The sequence below is a fragment of the Antechinus flavipes genome, chromosome 6 (assembly GCF_016432865.1).
Source record: "Antechinus flavipes isolate AdamAnt ecotype Samford, QLD, Australia chromosome 6, AdamAnt_v2, whole genome shotgun sequence".
In the NCBI taxonomy this organism is placed as follows: domain Eukaryota; kingdom Metazoa; phylum Chordata; class Mammalia; order Dasyuromorphia; family Dasyuridae; genus Antechinus; species Antechinus flavipes.
Window position 1 is genome coordinate 81064946 of NC_067403.1, and position 17856 is coordinate 81082801.

Below are 17856 nucleotides of genomic sequence, written 5' to 3' on the forward strand. Positions count from 1 at the left end.
TCTTAGGATCAGTTTCTTCCTCTATAAAAAAGGATAATAATATTTGCACAGATATCTCATAGAGGTGTCATGAGGAGCAAAAGAGATTTTGTTGTTGCTGATCAGTCATTTTCTCCAAGGGCTTGATACATTGTTAGTTACAGAAGTGTGGAAACAGAACTTGGTAGGATGGTCAAATCATTGTGCCCCTCTTGGCTTTATTTAATAGGGAGAACTCTGGAGACAGACTCAGAATCCCAGAATTCCAGAATCTCAGAGGTGGAAGGGACCTTAGTATCTTTTGAGTCCACCCCACAACTTCTTGAAAATACCTTTGCTGATAGCCATCTAATTTCTGCTGGAAGATCTCTAGAGAGGGAGACCTATGACATCCCCAGGAAGCTCTTTTCAATTTCAGACAGCTGTAATTGTTGAGTTATTACTTGGGACGGCATGGTAGAGTGATGATTGTGGAGTGAGAAAAACCTGAGTTTAAATCTAGCCTTACTAACTGTGTGACCTTGGGCAAGTCACTTAACCCTGTTTGCCTCAGTTTCCTCATCTGTAAAATGAGCTCGAGAAGAAGCTGGCAAATAATTACATAGCTTTGCCAAGAAAACCCCAGATGAGCTGATGAAGAGCTGGAGATGACTGAGCAATAACAACAACAATTATTGGATGGCTTACATTTTTTATTCTTTGCCACTTCTCCAAAACTCTCTAAATTTGCTCTTTGGGGCCAAGAAGAACAATACCATTTCTTTCTCCATGCAAGAATCCTGGCCTTGAGGCAGTTAGATGATACCATGTTATTGATAAAGCACCAAACCTGGAGGCGGGTCTTGATTTCAAATCCTGACTCAGATATGTACTGACTGGCAAGTTACCCAACCTTTGTATATCTCACTTATTTCATCAATAAAATGATGATGATGATGATGATGATGATAGCACCTATCCCTCAAGTTTATTATGACAAATATTTGTATTTTCCAAACCCTACAATGCTATTTAGATGCTAGCTATATTATTACTATTACTATTGCTATTATATTATTACTATTATAGTTGCTTAGTTCTTTAGAGATGGCTATTACATCCCCCTCAAAATCTTTTCTTTCTTAGCTTAAATATCTTTGGCTCTTTCAATCTAACCTCATATAATATGGTTTCAAGGCTCCCCAGTTTTACCATCTTGGGTGCTCTCCTCTGGACACCTTTCAACTTGCTAATATCTCTTCTAAACTGTCCAGAATTGAAAATAACATTCTGTATATAGTATGACCGAAGCAGAAGAAAGTGACTCTGTAGCCTCCCTAGTTTGGCATACTGCTTTTAAAGCAGACCTTTTGATCCGTAGATCACATATTTTAAAAAGAATCTTGTCTTAACTTGAAATGATCAGTCCCTAGGGGATCCATCAAATCACACAGTGACCAGAAGATATAATCTTCACACTCTGCAGAAAGACAGTGAAAAGGCTTATGCTGAATATGGAGTATTATAATGGGATTATTGTGATATTCTAGGGATCTATCTGGGTTTCTTTCTACCTGTGAGACAAGTCACTTTATCTCCCCAGGCCACAGTTTTAATGAGGGAGGTTAGACTAGATAATCTCTAAGTTTGTTTCTGGGGTCTGCGGGGTGCTCAGGAGGGCTAATATTAATGGTGTAAGGGCTACTCATCCACCTTTGGTATCCACTTGACACTCATCTTTCATTGTGGCTCCAAGAAACTTAGGCGTGCATGATGGCCATGCCCTCGGCAGATGGACTAAACCAGGATTCCAATAACCGATAGACCTCAAACCTCGGGGTGAGTTGGGGGCATGTATACCCTAAGCATATGAAAACTTTCCCTGGCAGAATGAGTAGATGAGAACAATTTGTTCCACTGGGCCATAAAGGCGGCTGAAGTAGGTTCCATGGAACACTGAGTTTAGTCAGACACGGAAGATGCCAAAGTCATCCACTGAATCCTGAGCCATAGCCAGTTGTCTTGACTATTGTCCTCCCCCTGGTCTTGGATGACTCAGGAAGAGAGAGAGAGATTCTGACAACTTCATGTAACTAATTTTGCCTCTCTTAAATCCAATTCTTCAGCAAATCAAGACATCTGTTATGATATCCACCCTCCTTGAAAATGAAGGACAAACAACAAGAAGGCCCCTTTTAACTTCAAAGCCCACAATTTTGTGATCTCAAACATAGAAGTTATGCCCTTTTGCTTTCAACTCAGAGAACTATGGAAACTATTTACCTGGCCCTTGTTTGCAAAAAAGACAGAATTTGCATTTATCGAATCAAATTCAGACCTGAATAAATATGATCTTAGGGACATTGAATTGTGTGTAATGAGACCCATAGTAACAGATGAGAACAGGTGTGTGTGTGTGTGTGTGAAGTATCTACCTTATAGATATAATAAAGCTAGATTACTGACGAGTAAAAGAATAGATTCTGAGTGGAATTCAGTTCTGTGGAAGTCTAGCACAAACCTTTATCAAAACAGTGGGAAAATCTGCCTTTAGCCACATAACATTCAAATGAAAAAAATGCACGACAAATGAGTATTGGAGATACAACTGCCTTTCCAGTTTATTCTATTAATGCAACAATCCTAGCACGTCACATAATAGCTTAGAATAGGGCACACATGTTGTTCGTTTTTGTAATAAAACACATGCTTGCAGTATTTTGGAATACATGAGAAATGGAATACTGACTTCTTGGTTGTTTGTTGCTTATTTCACCTCTTCACTGGGAGGGATTTAAATTATTCCAAGCAACTCAATAGTTATAAATGGAAATTTTGTGCAGGGCGTGTTGTTCAATTAGGATTGTTCTTTAAATTTAATATCTCGGTATAAAATTACTTATGCATGCTTAATTTTTACAGTAAACAAAGTCTTGCTGTGTCTATGGAAGAGGAAAATTTTCATTGGCATTGTTAATGGGGTGGGGGCCTGGCTTCCTAACTTAGTATCAAAAGGCCTAGAAAAATAAACTGGATATTGAATGATTGGATTAGTCTTTTAGTTGAAAAAGCTGACCTGAAGATCTTACAGGAATTCCTTCAAGGTGCCATGTCTTTTGGAAATGACTTTACAGCACAATGAAGTTTTCTTTGAAGTTATCTATTTGTACATTTCTTTTCAATTGGACAATCACTTATTAAACTCCTAGTGTACACAGCACTGTGTTACTCCTTGAAAAGGAGAAAAATATTAGACACAGCCTCTCTTAGAATAACCCAAACAAAGATAAGTAGGAGATAGTTTGGTGGAGTGGAAAAGGACATTGGAGTAAAATGACCTACCCTTAAATCTTGCTTCTGCCCATTACTAGTTGGGGGCAAGCCACTTAAATCCCTTGAATCTCAATGTCTAAATCTTTAAATGAAAGATTTGGATTTAATAACCTCTACGATTCCTTTGTGTTCCAAAGCTGTAATAAAAATTATTTAAGGCACTATAATTCATATTATTGAATAAAAAGTTGACACCAAATGCTATGTAAGACCCGGGGAAGGGGGGAATCTATTATTTGTAGAGGAATCAGAAAAGATTTGTTTCATGGAGTAGGTGGCAGAGGAATGGAAGTTCACCCAGAAAAGAAGATTAGGGAGAACATTCCAATACATGGAATTCTCTAAGCAAAGGCTTGGAGATGGGAAAACTTAGAGTATGTTGAAAGGAAAAAGAAAAGTTGTGATCTAGTTGGAACTTAGAATTGGTTAAAGGGAACTGTTATATTAAATGATAAGGAATGATGGAGCCAGACTGCAGAAAGCTTTGAATGCCAGGTAAAGGAGTCTAAACATTGTTTTGTTGATAATAAAAGGTCACTGAAGACTTTTGAGCAGAAGTGCCATCACCAGGTCCATGGTGATAGATTTTATGGATCCATAATGCATATGAAGTCTTGGATAGCTATTTCTCCCATTCTTTCTCAACTAACCAATAAGTTTCCCTTCAATTTATCCAACAAATAATCCACTCAAAAATCAAGTTCTATTTGGAATCTTGCCATCTATCCTGACACTTCAATACTCTACAGAAAACAGTAACCATAGACTTGACCCTTAGAGTCCACGTTGTTGAGTTGCTTCATTTGTGTCCAACTCTGTCAGGACTGCAGCAGATACTGTGGAGCACTTAAGAGCTTGGTCAGACATCAAAGGTATCAATGGCATCCACTACATCTGGACCATCACCAATCATCTTGACTTCTACGTTATCAAAACAGTGGGAATAGACTTCAATAACTCTGGAAGAGAGTAATGCTGATGATTTTGTGCAATTCTATCTCACTTCAATTCAATTTAGGAATGAGTCAAGATGTCATCCCATGATGTCTTTGGTCTTCTTCCAGCACAAAGGACAAACATTTGAAATGAGTCTTAAAGTTGGAGGTTGGAAGGATGGGCATTCTAGATAGAGGGAAAGGCACAAAGGAGATTGAGATTTGTGTTCAAGGAACTTTAAGCAGGACTTTTTGGCAGGACCTGAAGGAGGGTCAAATGTAGGAAGACTAGAAAGGTAGGGAGGGAACAGGTTGTAAAGATCTTTAAACATCATGAAAAGGACTTTATATTTCATATTGGAGCATATAGGGGACCAGTGCTATTTATTGAGGGCAGTGTGATGGTGGTAGTTTTGTAGTATGTTTTAGAAATATATTTTGGCAGCAGAATGGAGGATGGATTAAACTAAGTCCCTTAGCCTTTTTGGGTCTCAGCCTCCTCATCTGTGTACGGAGGGGAATGTACTAGATGATCCCTGATGTCCATTTTAACCCTAAATTTTGAATTTTTAAGACCATATTTTTGTTGTCCTGGACACATCAGAGAAGGCTATAGAACCTTTCTCAGAAAAACACTTAAATGTACTAAATACAATGCATAGGATTGCAAAGGCAATCAATTTTATTGGAACACAGGTAATCAAAATATAAAAAAATTGCAGATCCTAGATTTGTTAAGGTTATTCTAAATCTATGGTTCTACAGATTGCATTAAGGCACCTATAGACTCATGACTATTTGCTATTCCTTCTAGCCTTCTATCTGAGGATAGGCACCTTAAGGACAATCCCACCCTAAAATGTGCAAAGTATGTGACCTAACATATCGACAGTGGAACAATAAGAGAGACAGATATTTTTAAACAACTGACAGGTTGGATAGTTAAACTCTACTCTGCTCTCTCTCTCCAGTCCCTCCTAATAAAAGACATATCAGGACAAAGAAGAAGACAATCACTGGATAAAACATGGTATAAAGTTTATATACAAGAATATAGTGTTTATCTGAAATATTTACAGTATTGGTTAAAGCAATATTTTACAACTCTTTTAGGTAAACCACTACGTATATTACAGGCAGGCTACAAATGGTTTAATTATAAAATTAAGTAAAATTATTTTTTAAAAAAGTTTAACATTGTATTCAGATCAGTTATAATATTGTTAATCTGTTTTGCCTTTTATTGGAAAGAAACATGCTAAGAACATGGGTTAATGTGCTTTTTATCAATCCAAGTCCTGTACCTGGAAACGAAATGCCACATATAAGAGCCATAATTTCTCAACTATGATGGAATAATAACAGATGAATGTTGAAAAGCTCAGACCTTGCAAGTGCCAGGCCAGAGCAAAGAAGAGTAAGGGTTGAGATAACAGCCAGCTCTATCTCAACCTATTTTGTTATACACAATAGAGACTGGTTATATAGAACTGTGAAGCATCAGGCAAATTACTGCATGGTAAGTGACAAATAAAAACTCGATGTTCCAAGTAAGGAAGGGAAAAAATGAGACCCAAGTCACATTATTTTTCAACCCAGAGACCGGGTTTCTCTATCTTGCCCAGGTTGAAAGTACAGTGGACACTTACTGGGCTGATCCCATTACTGATCAACACAAAAACTCTGAGCTGCTGTGTTTCCATCCTGGGCTGGTTCACTTTCTCAGACCTCTTGGTGGTTCCTTGATAGACTTTGTTTGGGACACTGGATACAGCTTTGGTCCTATTCTGTCTCAGAACTCCTGAGCTCAAGTGACCCACCAGCCTCAGACTCCCTGGTAGCAGAGATTATAAAACGTGCGCCATCTTGCCTGATCCACATATCCCCCTATCCAAGACAAGCCTAAAGCAAGCTATTTTAACATTTCATAAAAATATTCATGATTTTATTACAATTTTAATATATATACACATAAGATTTGGGTGATTTTTCTATCTTTCTTTTTCTTATAAGTGAAAAATAGCTCTCTATTCCCCAGGCTTCCTAAGAATTAAAAAAACTCAGGAAATTCTGAGATGAGAAGGTGCAAAAGGCAGTGGGAAGTATAGGGCTGGGTGTGGAGACTGCTTAGGTGAGAAGAAGGAGTCCTGGCTGGACATGCTCAGCCTGGCCGGGGAGCAGAGCCACCAGGATGCACCAGGCAGACAGGAAGGGATTAGCACTGCAGCTTGCGGATACTACGGGAGATTCGTTTAAACTCTCGCTGCCCTTTCTGCCACCGCTTCACGGAGGTGATCACCAGCTCCCCACCCTGCTTCTGTCCCATAACCAGATAGGGAGCATTGATATCATTCATCTCCTCGCAGGTACACTGCAGGCTGTCTTTGAGCCACAACACGGATTTCTTCAGATCCCGTTCGGACACTCCGTTCAGCTTGTAAATCGTTTTGCTTTTCGTTTCCAAGATGATCTTGGTGTCTCGATTGATGTAAGTTATCTCTTTCACTTTTATCTTCAGGGCTAAGGGGGAAAGAGTGGCAGATTTGAGTAAGATAGAGTGTGTGAGAGAAAGAGAGATCCTCTCCCCCTTCCATTAGTACGCAGAAACACAATCTGAGCAAGGAGGGCCCACAGGCTTCCATGGAAGCTAATGAAACTGTCAGAGAACAACAGGACGGGGGGCAGGCAGCAAGTGGCTTCTTTCTATAAACTCAAAGAGCTTGCCAAGCTCAAATAAACCATCCCTTCCTCTCCACTCCCCCACTTATTTTTTTCTTTCTCTCTGGGACTTAATTAACCTCTCTCTCAGTTTTCTAGCACCTCCAAAAGAAAGCCCCCAGAGTGCATGTGTTTGTATGTAGATTGTATGTGGTATATGCCCAACAATTGACTTCCCCTATTGGAAACTTAAGTATGAAAAGAAATGTCTGATTCTTAGGTGTAATGTGATCCTTACTGTGGCTGTAAAGTTTAAACTCAATTTATTACGTTGGAGAGGTTTTTGGACAAACCTGTAAGGAAATTGTATTACACAATCATTGTTTTCTAAAGGACAGATTACAGGGAAGGGGAATTGATCTCACAGCTGCATTTGATTTGGTAAAGTAACTAGGAGGGGGAAAAACCCATGCAAGGCTCTTTTTAAGAGTACAACATGTTTAACTGTAAAAGGGTTTCTCTGAATACCTCATCGTCATATGCTATCACTGGCTTAGCCAAGGCACTTACAGATCATATATGTACCATTTCCAAAAATGGATAAGTAAACTCATTAGACTGCTAAGACAAAAAGTAAGTGGTTTGCTATAAAAGACACATTTTACAGTCATGAGCAGGATTCCTAGGGACCAAAAAAATCTCCAACTACAAACGCATCTGCTGTAATTATAGTTCAAGACCCCATGAAAGCAGGGAAAGTAAGGAATGTTAGAGCTGAAAGAGGTCTTAGAGATACTCTAGCCTGGCTCAGCCATTTTCTTCTTTACAGATGTGGAAACTGAGGATTATATGGGTTCAGTCTTGGTACTAGTTAACAGCAGAGCCAGTATTAGACTACAGGTTTTCTGATGTCCAGTCCGGGTCTCAGTCCATGATGCTATATTGCCTCTTGAGAAAGAGTTAAATTTCTCAATTTTACTCTCTGTATTAAGTAGCTCAAACTATTTATTGTGCATTTGTTACTACTCTTAGAACCGATGGAGGTGAATCTGTGTGTCAGGGTATAGGAAGATTCTCAGACAACCAGAAATTTCATTTTGGAGTATCGAACTATATGGTTTGCCATGAACAACAATAGAGGTTTTTATCTTTTTAATTACTGCAGGATTTTTTTTAACTTCAAAAAAATTTGTATAAACTCTGAATATTGAAAGAGTTTAATGGAGAAGTATTGAATTTAGGGGCAAGGACTCCAATCCTAGTTCCTGCCTGTGAAAAATTACTTTTTTTTTTCTCTCTGAGCTTCTATGATCACTTAGCTTCTCTCTATCACTAAGACATGGAAAGTATTCCACTGACTAGCACTGGGACTGTGTAGCTTCTGCCTGGGGTTTTTGCCTGTACTCAGACTACGAAGACTGGGTCTTCATCACTTATGAGGCTTAAGTCGTGGAAAAAGCTAAACAATCTAAACAAAGTGGAGATGTTATACTATTTAAAGGGAATGGAAGAAGCATTGGTCAACTCTTCCTACTGTTTCCTGTATCTCCCTGTTCTTTGCTTTGGGGTTGGTAATAGAGGGAAGATGTGCACTTGTCGAAAGCTTGAACTAATTCAGGAATGGGGAAGAAAAAAAATAAGAATTGACATTGAAAGAGGTGACATTGCTAGAAGAACAATCACTCCACAGATTTGGGTCTTAGATATTACCTCTTAACTCTTAGATATTAAAATTTGCCCAGATTTCCAGGCAACTCTTTGACCTTGGAATTAAGAACAATCTAGAAAATTTTAAATAAGAAAGGATGTTATTTTCTTCCCTTGAAATATTCCAATATGGATGAAGGATGTGATAAGAAGACAGAATCATTCCCTGTTGTACATATCCAAAAATGGAGTTGAGGGGATGAAATACATAGGAGGGAAAGCCTCAAGTTAATCTCTGGTTCCAAAGTGGGAGGCCTTTAAAATATTTATGTCTTACAACTATATTAGAGAAGGAGCCCATGCTTTCTAGGGTAAATTAAAAGGAAGCAAATTTACCATTTCCATTTCTTTCTCTTTTAGGCCCATTATTATTGTTCTCCCCCCCTCAAATCTGTGTTATAAATCATAGCTAGAGGAAAATCTCCCCTGGCTCAAATGGGAAAAAAGGAACATTCTGATGCTGCTGAGTCCATCCTCCTCATCTACTTGAATGGGTGCACCAGAAAGATGACTGTGGAGGAGTAAAATAATCAAAAAGCTATTTATAAATATAAAGAACCATGTAAAATGCAAAATAAAATGGGCAACACAGATATATTTCATCTTAATGTTATGCTTTCTACTGAGAAAAGAGCAAATAGGTCTACATTCCTATTATAGGTAGATGAATATGGAAACTTATTCCTGCCACACTATACTATACTATCATTATTTCTTGCATTTATGTAGTATTTTAAGTAAATTATCTCCCTCCAAAGTCCCAACAATCCTGTAAATTTGGCTGGCAAGTATCACAATCTCCATTTTGCAGATGAGGAAAATTTTGATTCAGAGTGTTTAGTTGATTTGTTTGTATTCATACATGATTAATTGTCAAAGCACTAACTAAAAAATATTTTTATTTCAAATCAGAATTTATCCAGGATTATGACAAATATAATGGTATAAGGAGATGGGTGGATGTGTTTTTTTTTCTCCTTCTACATTCAGGCATCTATATTATTTGTATCTTTTTGAATGTAAAGGGAAAGAATAGGATACAACATCTTATATTTTCTTTTAAAAAATTTCTTCTGTAATACCACTTAAAGAGGGGGAGGGGAATCTCTTCTCTAGATCATTAACTTGCTCACGACAGCTATTTTATGTTTATTATATATTTAACTGTCAATCTGCTTTGTGGCTTAGCCATAGCGACTTGAAAGCTCTTCCCTTTTAGCTCTATCCCACCGTTCTGGAACAAAAAGGGGGTAAGAATATATGGTACTGTGTGGCTGCATTCCAAAATGAAATATATTGGAGACTACCTATAGAAGGCAACCTCCTATAGGGTAAAATTCCATGCTCAAAGTATGCTTTGGATGTTGTCCAAAGGGAGATTAGTTCCTGGAAGAAACTCATTATAGTGCCCTAATCCCTTATAATGAGGTATCAGGGCATGTAACCTGAGATAGCATTTTAATGAACTTCCAGTAAGTTTTGGATCATCCATTTTTCAGTATTAATCATGACTGTTTAGGAGTTTAGATGACTGGGAATTTATTGTTTTCACCAAATCACATCTTTTAGAGTAGAAGGTCCCCTAAGACCCAAATAGCGGTATTTTCTAAAACTGCCTCCCAAAATGTGATGCAGGCTTTAGTTGAAAGTTTCCAATGATGGAAAGACAGCTCATTCTGCTTTTAGAAGCTTGACTGTTAAGTTTTTACACACCTCAACACAAGGGAGTGAGGACTATGATTAGATTTTTAAGCATAGAAAATCAACTATCTGATATATTAACATGCAGTAACACAATAATTTCAGGAGCATAACTCAGGTAAGACATGACTGCCTCTTCCTCTTGTTATCCTTCCCTATCAACTGGGATACCAATGCAGACCCAAATCTGTGGAGTGATTGTTCTTCTAGCAAGTAGAATAGTTGATCATCTACCTTTTCACCTAGATTGGTACTACTGAGATTAAAGGTGATGGTAGTGATGTCAGGTGAATGTCTGTGTTTCTTGCCAGCCCACTTTAATTTAGGGACTTAGTCTTGGAGAAGATTCACTCAGCATGAGGCTTTGGAAAGAACATTTGGCTTAGAAGCTCACATTTCTATACAGCTTTTTACTGGAATTTTCCTGGATGGGAAATCAGATTTCTGGGGTGGCTGGTGACCATTGGTCCCAAAGTGGGAAGTGAAGACAGAGGGGGAAGAGTGAGAAGCAAGGTTTTCTTCAATCAATATAGGATACTTTTTAAGTAGTAGGAATTATAAATCTTGGATGTGTCCAACATGGTTTATTTATTTCAAGGAGCCTCAGGAACAGGAAGGGAGTACTGTTAGATGGCAAAGAGCAGAAACCATTTCTGTTTAACTTGCTTTATTCCCAATATTGTATTAATGCTTGATAAACTTTTTAAAAAATTATGTTGGAGAAATCTTGGATGATCTGAAGCCATATGGTTAACTGGCCTTGGAATGGAACAGTAGAAAGCTGAACTCATAGGAAGCAAAATTAAGTTTTCAATCCATTCAGAGGTCCATCCATGCATCTATCCATAAGTAATGATTGAATATACTATCCAATCTCTTCCAGTTATACCTTCTCACCTAGAGGGCAATGTTAAATGAGTGGATATATCCTACCAGTAGGAGTTGGAGCACCACATTGAATCTTCTTAGGTCTCACTTTTTTTCATCTGTAAAATGAGGAAAGCTGGACCAGATGGTTTTTAATTCTAGATCCTGTTTGCTTCTAGTTCTGGGTGCTATGATCTTATGTGAATTTAAGAGCAACTTTGCAAATCTCTTTCTCTTATAGTAACACTAACCAAAACACAAGAGGGAAGCTATTGCTTGTTTCCCAAGACCTTGATATAGCGGTACCTCTATTGAATGTTCCTAGACTAAACTTTTAAACTTTATATTTAAAAAAAACATTTATTACTTCAGATTGCACTAATATAATCTATATAAGAGAGTTTCTCATAGATAAATTATATGGATTTTAAGGTATGTTTGTGTTCCTCTACAAGAATTTATAATAACCCTTGTGATATGACTCATTCTGACAATTAAACACAGAATTTAGTTATTTTAAAAAGAGATTTACCATCCATATAATTCTTACTTCTCTCAACATGGTAGGAGATGGGAGAAGGTGGGGGCCCTAGTAGAGAATCCAAAATAAATTATTTGGCTTTGGAGTGAATGATAGTTCTTTTTTGGGTAGCAGATTTACTGAGGGTCATAGTGTTTTAGAACTGGAAGGGATCTTAGTGACAATCTAGCTCCCCCTCCCAACTCTTCATTTTACAGATGAGGAAACTGAGGCTGGGAAAGATGAAAAAACTTGCCTAAAGTTGCAAAGGTAATAGTAGTGAGTGGCAGAACTTTGATTTAAACTTCAAATCACTTTCCAATCCATTATCAGATCCGGTTTTATCTGGGCTAATAATGATATTAATTTGCATTACCTTGATATTAATTGGCATTACAAGCCAGAGAAGAATATATCCCTGGTAAGTGCTTGCGAACAAAAAAAAATACTAGTTAATTAGTGTGGGAATCAAAACCAAAAAGCAAAATGGATAATCTATACAGAGGTAATAAAAGATCTGACTATTTTCATGGAAAATGTACCACACTTGCACAGATAAAATATAATACAATATTCTTTAAATGATAGGAATGAAATAGGGGGTAATTGTTAAATGACTGATGAAAACTTATTTTTGACTATATCTTTCATAGCTAGTTCTAGTAACTTCAAAACTAAAGTACTATTCTTTGATAAAACTTTCAAAGTGTGAAATAATGGGTGGGAACTCCCGGTTCCACTTACCAAAGTCATTTTTGCAAAGGGTTTCCATAATGTCATTGTCATCATCATTTCTGTTTTTGCAGGCTTCACACACCTTTGGAGCTACAAAAGAGAAAAATAGAGTTTAGTAGGTTTGGTTAAAAGGGAACAGCAGGTGGCGTTGGGTAACTTTAAAAGGAGTAACTTCTCCAGCCAATGATTTGTAGCAAAGTATGATTCCTTCAGTACCTCAGCTCACACCTTCCTTAAAGGTTGCCAAGGTTCACTGGGTAAATATTGTCTTTTTATAGGGGGAGGGGAACCATTTGTTTCTAGGGGACTAAAAAACCCCTTTCTAGTCCATTACATTCCTACAGCAGTAATAGGTTGTTCCAATGAATGCTTAATGAATAGGAAGTAAAAGTTGTCTCTCTAGAGGGCAAGATTTAGGCATCTGTGCACAGGCACCCATAGTTCTAACTATAACATAGACCAGAGGAGATTCTGGTTCTTTTAATATGAAAAGTCCCTGAGACCATCTCTTGATGAATCCCTACTTTTAAAACCTTTATCTTGAAAGTCCATAACCCAAAGAACCAGGGTTTTCTCCTCCACAGCTCAGTGGAAGCAACAATGAAACAAAGAATCTTTGGGCTTTATTTCCTGACCACAAATTTGTCAAAAGCCAAGACTCCCTCTGCAATCATCTCTTCCCTTCTGCTGGAGAGAGAGAGGAAAGACACTAGTGGAGCTAGATTTTTCCTCCTAGATCAGCAGAGTTCTGAGTTTCAAGTGAAAAATTCCAATATATTTTGAAGACTGAAATATAGGGTCAATATTTGAACAATTTCTGCATGGAAGTACTATTTCCGTTATGGAGATTATACTTGATTCATGAATACCTAGGATTTTGTGGAAGGATTGTACTTAATTACATTAGCATACTGGAACCCATTCTGTATTACTTTGCAAATGTAGTCAGCCGGGTTCCCATCTTTAGCTTGGATTTATTTCCTATGTATCTAAGAGTGATCTGGAATAGACTTCTTTTTTCTTCCCATTAACTTTAACTCAAAAAGCTACTAATTAGACTCCATCCAAAGATAAGCCAGGTGTGCTTTGTAGTCAATCTCTTGTGTATAGGACACTTTTGTGGGGGTGTCAAGATCATATCCACTGTCTTATCTGTTCTAGGAGAGGAACTGGAACTTTCTATCCTAAGAATAGCATTTAGGGCAACTAAGCTACTGATTTCTTTCTTTCTTTCTTTTTTTTTTTTAAACAAAGGCTCCAGCCACTACCATTTAAAATTGTATTTATTTAGTGACTCTAAAATGTAAATTGAATTGGATGACTGTCATACTGGAACTTTCTTTAGGAAGCTTTTTGTGGGTCCTAGGAGGCAGAAATTGCTTATGATTCTTTATTATGTTAGCTATATACATGGCAAAAAGAAAATATCTAAGCATGTAAACTTCATTTTTGGAAAGCAAAAAATGAGCAGTGGAGTTCTGTGGAGCAATGGACAGCTAGAACACGGAGGGGAGAGAGTGCAAGTAATACGAACCAAAAGCAACAGAAGGAACCACAACATTTCCATTAAAGCTTTAGGAATGTATATAAAATGTTACTAACCTGCATTGGTTGGTCTATGGTATATGTTGGACAAATGCTTGAAAAATGCCAAACATTTGCAGTAAATTAGAAATCTAACCAATAAGATGATTGCAAACTCCCAATGCATGCCAGGAAAGACTGCTAAGCAACTTTGCATTTTCTTTAACTAATGATGGCTGGAGAAAGCAATTAGAGATTGAAAAGGAGATCCTGCTGAATGCCCTGAAAAGGATTAGGGAGTCCCCTTGCCATCCCAAGAGGAACCCAAATCAGTTTAGGCACATTGTATAGTTTTTCCTTTTGGGAAAAATATCAAGAGCCCATGAGGTTTTCATTGCTTTGATGGTTTCTGTACAGGAACTTTCCTCTCCCCCCCCCCCCCCCCCCCCTGTTTTTAAAAACTTGGGAAACTCTCTTTTGCATGATTTTCCCCAGTTAATTAAAACCAGCCCTCAGATAAAAGCAGATAGTGGGAGAAAGATTATTCCCTGGAGACTCCTTTGTACCCTCTTCACATATTTCTTCTTTAACCACCCTGTACCCAGGCATTTTCTTCTCCTTCTTCCAACTGCTCTTTTGTACAAAAATTAACTTGGATGCAATGGCCGTCTAATATGCCCTTTTTTTTGAGCTTCCTCCAGAGAGTAATTTCTGACTTGATTTCCATGATATAAATTTGAAATGGACAAAAAACAAAAACCAAAGCAAAACCAAAATAACCTCCCGTTAAGGTTAAATCTAGTTGAATACTTCTACAGATTTTGAAATGGGGACTGGCATTATAAGCAATAGCAATATTGCACTGACAGCAAACACCTGTGGATTCCTTCCTTCTTTCCTCTCCTTCCTCCCTGTCCTTCCTTCCTCACTTTCCTCCCTGTCCTCCCTGTCCTTCCTTCCTCACTTTCCTCCCTGTCCTTCCTTCCTTCCTTCCTTCCTTCCTTCCTTCCTTCCTTCCTTCCTTCCTTCCTTCCTTCCTTCCTTCCTTCCTTCCTTCCTTCCTTCCTTCCTTCCTTCCCTCCCTCCCTCCTTCCTCTTTTCCATTCTTAAAAGTGGGGGTAAGGGAATAACACCATAGATCCCTTACTTTACGCTGCACGGCTAGGGAAAAACCACAGGGTCATCTCTAATCAGAGATGGGAGAACCAGAGCGTCTCAGCCTGATCTGGTACCCAACTGGGTTACGTGGTGGTGGGAAGCGTTGGCCCGGGTCCAGCAGAGCAGCCTGACTCCTCTTCCGAGCCGACTCCGCAGGAGGAGAAGGTGAGGAAGGCGCCGAGGTCTAGGAGCTTGCGGCGTGACTTGTGCCGCCTTCGCAACCGAAGGGGGACAATTGCGGGGGGCGGGGCTCTTACCTTCCTCAGTGGCCAGCAAGAGGTGGTCGCTGCTGGCCAGGGGAATGCAGAGGTCGTTGTCCTGGGGGAAGCGGTCGCATTCCAGCATGTCGGGCCAGGGAAAGCCGAAGGCGGACATGACCGGGGCGCAGCGGTCTTTCACCTGCACGCACAGCGAATGGCACGGTTGAATGGTCTCGTCCAGGTCGTCGAGGCAGACCGGGGCGAAGAGCGAGCAAAGGAACTTTTTGGTGTCCGGATGACACTGCTTCATGACGAGCGGAATCCAGGCTCCCGCCTGTTCCAGCACCTCCTTCATGGTCTCGTGGCCCAGGAGGTTGGGCAGCCGCATGTTCTGGTACTCGATGCCGTGGCACAGCTGCAGGTTGGCGGGGATGGGCTTGCAATTGCTCCTCTTGTAGGAGAAATCGGGCTGCCCGAAGAGGAAAAGCCCACGCGCGGAGCCCAGGCAGCAGTGGGAGGCGAGGAAGAGCAGGAGTAGAGAGCCGGGCCCCTGAGGCATCTTGGGCAACTCGACCTCAGAAAGGGATCTAGCAAGGGGGGATAAAGCAACCGCGACCTCCAAGGCAAGCCCACTCTTCCCCCGCCCCCTCGACCGGAGCTCTCCGCGCCGCTGGTCAGAGTCAAGAAACTAAGCAGTGGCGGGGGGGAGGAGGAGCACGAGGATGGGAAGGGGCGCCGAGGAAGAGACAGCGAGGGGCGCTCTGGGGGCCTCCCTAGACCTCATTCAGCGAGGGGATCCACTCGGGGCTCGAAACCGGGGGCGGCAGCCGGATCGGGTGCTAGGGGCAAAACAAGCTTTCCTGGCTTTTTTATGCAAATCGAGGTGGGGAGGGGAGAAAGGGAGGAGCCTTTCGATGGTAATCCGAGGAGGATTGGTCACTACTTCTCGGGCTGCTTTTCTTGGGAGTGGGGAGGGTGATGATGGGGGCTTTCTTTACCCCCTCTTCCCCTGGCTGGAAATTTTTAACGCCCCTCACCCCACCCCACCCACCTCTTCGCCCCAATCTTACAAAGTACTTCCCAGCGCTAGTTCCATAATTGTTTCAAACAAACCCCACTTTGAGAGCAAGCCCCCCGAACAAAGAGCCGGGAGATTGAGAGCGCGCGCTGCGGACCTCGGTGTTCCCAGGCGGCGGATAGAGGGCGCGGAGGCCGCCGGCCTCCCCGGGAGCTTTTTACTAGGTTAGTGGCCCCGCCACCGCTGGGGTCACCGAGGCTCAATCAGTTTCTGCCCTCCCCCCTCCCTTCTAGCAAAGGGCGAACGTCTGTCTCCCGTCAAACTTGAGTGACAAGAAGGGATTTTTTTTTCAGGGAATCGCGCATTGGTTTGGGAGGATCTAAGCAGCTCCCATCACCCTCAGACGGAGAGGGGCTGGAGGCGAGGAGAGGTGCCGCTTTGTCCAGTTTTGCTCAGACTCCTGACTCCCGGGCACGGCTTAGTCTAGCGCGACCCAGCCAACCCGGGAGGATGCTGCAGTTCTTTGTATGGTTCTCTAAAGTCTAGAGCTCTGCAGGCAGATCCAGGCAAAGTGTTAATCTGCCCTTTACCCTCCCATCTCCTAACTGGAGGAAGCGTAAGAAAAACCTTTGCCGTTATCTTGATTAGGATATATGGTCACAGATTGAGTTCGGAAAGATATCTGGGACATCATCTGGTCCAACTCCTAAATTTTAGAGATTTGACTTGCCGGCAGTCACACAGGAAGTGGCAAAGCAAGGATTTGAACGCAGATCCTTTGAGATGAAGTTCAGAAGCTGACTATCTGGGCGAACGGAATGCCCATTGTTATCATCATTATGATTTTGTGCCAAGAACATTAGATTGATTCCACCTACTCCACAAGATAACTCTACAGGTCTGGACAAAATCTCCACAGACCAACCGAAAGGGAGATCATTTTCTGGATAGCCTAGGTATTCCTTTCCACTCCCAACGACACAATTGCACTACCTCTTTAAAAGTGATTTCTTGCTCAAGATTTCCCCTCCTCTAATTAACTGGATAACCAAAGAAAGAGGTCACTGAGCGTCAGATGTATACTCATTCTTAAAATTGAGATGCCCTCGGAAGTTGGGAGAGCCAGTGAGATCAGGTGTGACACTGAGTATCAGTCTAAAATTGGAGTGTCCTTGAAAACATTTGGTTAATTTAATCGAGCAACACTTTTTGGACTGTGGGGGTGCTCCACTGAGCAAATAGAAGATAAGCTCCAGGTGGAAAAAGACCTCCTATAATCATCATTGCTTTGATGATTTTTTCTGTGACTTCATTGCAGTGGGCTCTCCTGGTGTGAAAACTCCCTACATCAGCGGAGATTGTCAGTGCTTCTGAAATTTAGAGCCTTATGGAGTTGTCTGGGAGGTTTGAGCAGCAAATTAACTTGTCCATGGTCCCACAACTAATCTATGTTAGAGGAAGGATTTGAACCCTTGTATCTAAGGCCATCTTTTTTATATACTACTATGTGAGGCTGACTTCTGAACATATTATGTACTTAAT

At 40.4% G+C, this 17856-nt stretch overlaps 1 protein-coding gene across 1 annotated transcript; it reads right to left on the bottom strand.

The window, feature by feature from the left end:
• Nucleotides 1–5243: 5243 nt before the first annotated feature.
• On the bottom strand, nucleotides 5244–16411 carry SFRP2 (secreted frizzled related protein 2). Its single transcript, XM_051965128.1, has 3 exons — nucleotides 15354–16411; nucleotides 12424–12504; nucleotides 5244–6746 (listed from the first exon to the last, which is right to left on the bottom strand). The coding sequence occupies exons 1-3, from the start codon at nucleotides 15853–15855 to the stop codon at nucleotides 6442–6444; spliced, it is 888 nt and encodes a 295-aa protein (XP_051821088.1). The 5' UTR covers nucleotides 15856–16411; the 3' UTR covers nucleotides 5244–6441.
• Between the last annotated feature and the right edge of the window lie 1445 nt (nucleotides 16412–17856).

Bases quoted from the DNA above. Each gene is read 5' to 3' on its own strand.
- SFRP2 (XM_051965128.1), bottom strand. From the start codon at position 15,855: ATGCCTCAGGGGCCCGGCTCTCTACTCCTGCTCTTCCTCGCCTCCCAC. The intron at 12,505-15,353 runs GTAAGAGCCCCG...TCTCTTTTGTAG, and splicing joins CTTGCTGGCCACTGAGGAAG to CTCCAAAGGTGTGTGAAGCC. The intron at 6,747-12,423 runs GTAAGTGGAACC...TTTCCCCCTTAG, and splicing joins CCTTTGCAAAAATGACTTTG to CCCTGAAGATAAAAGTGAAA.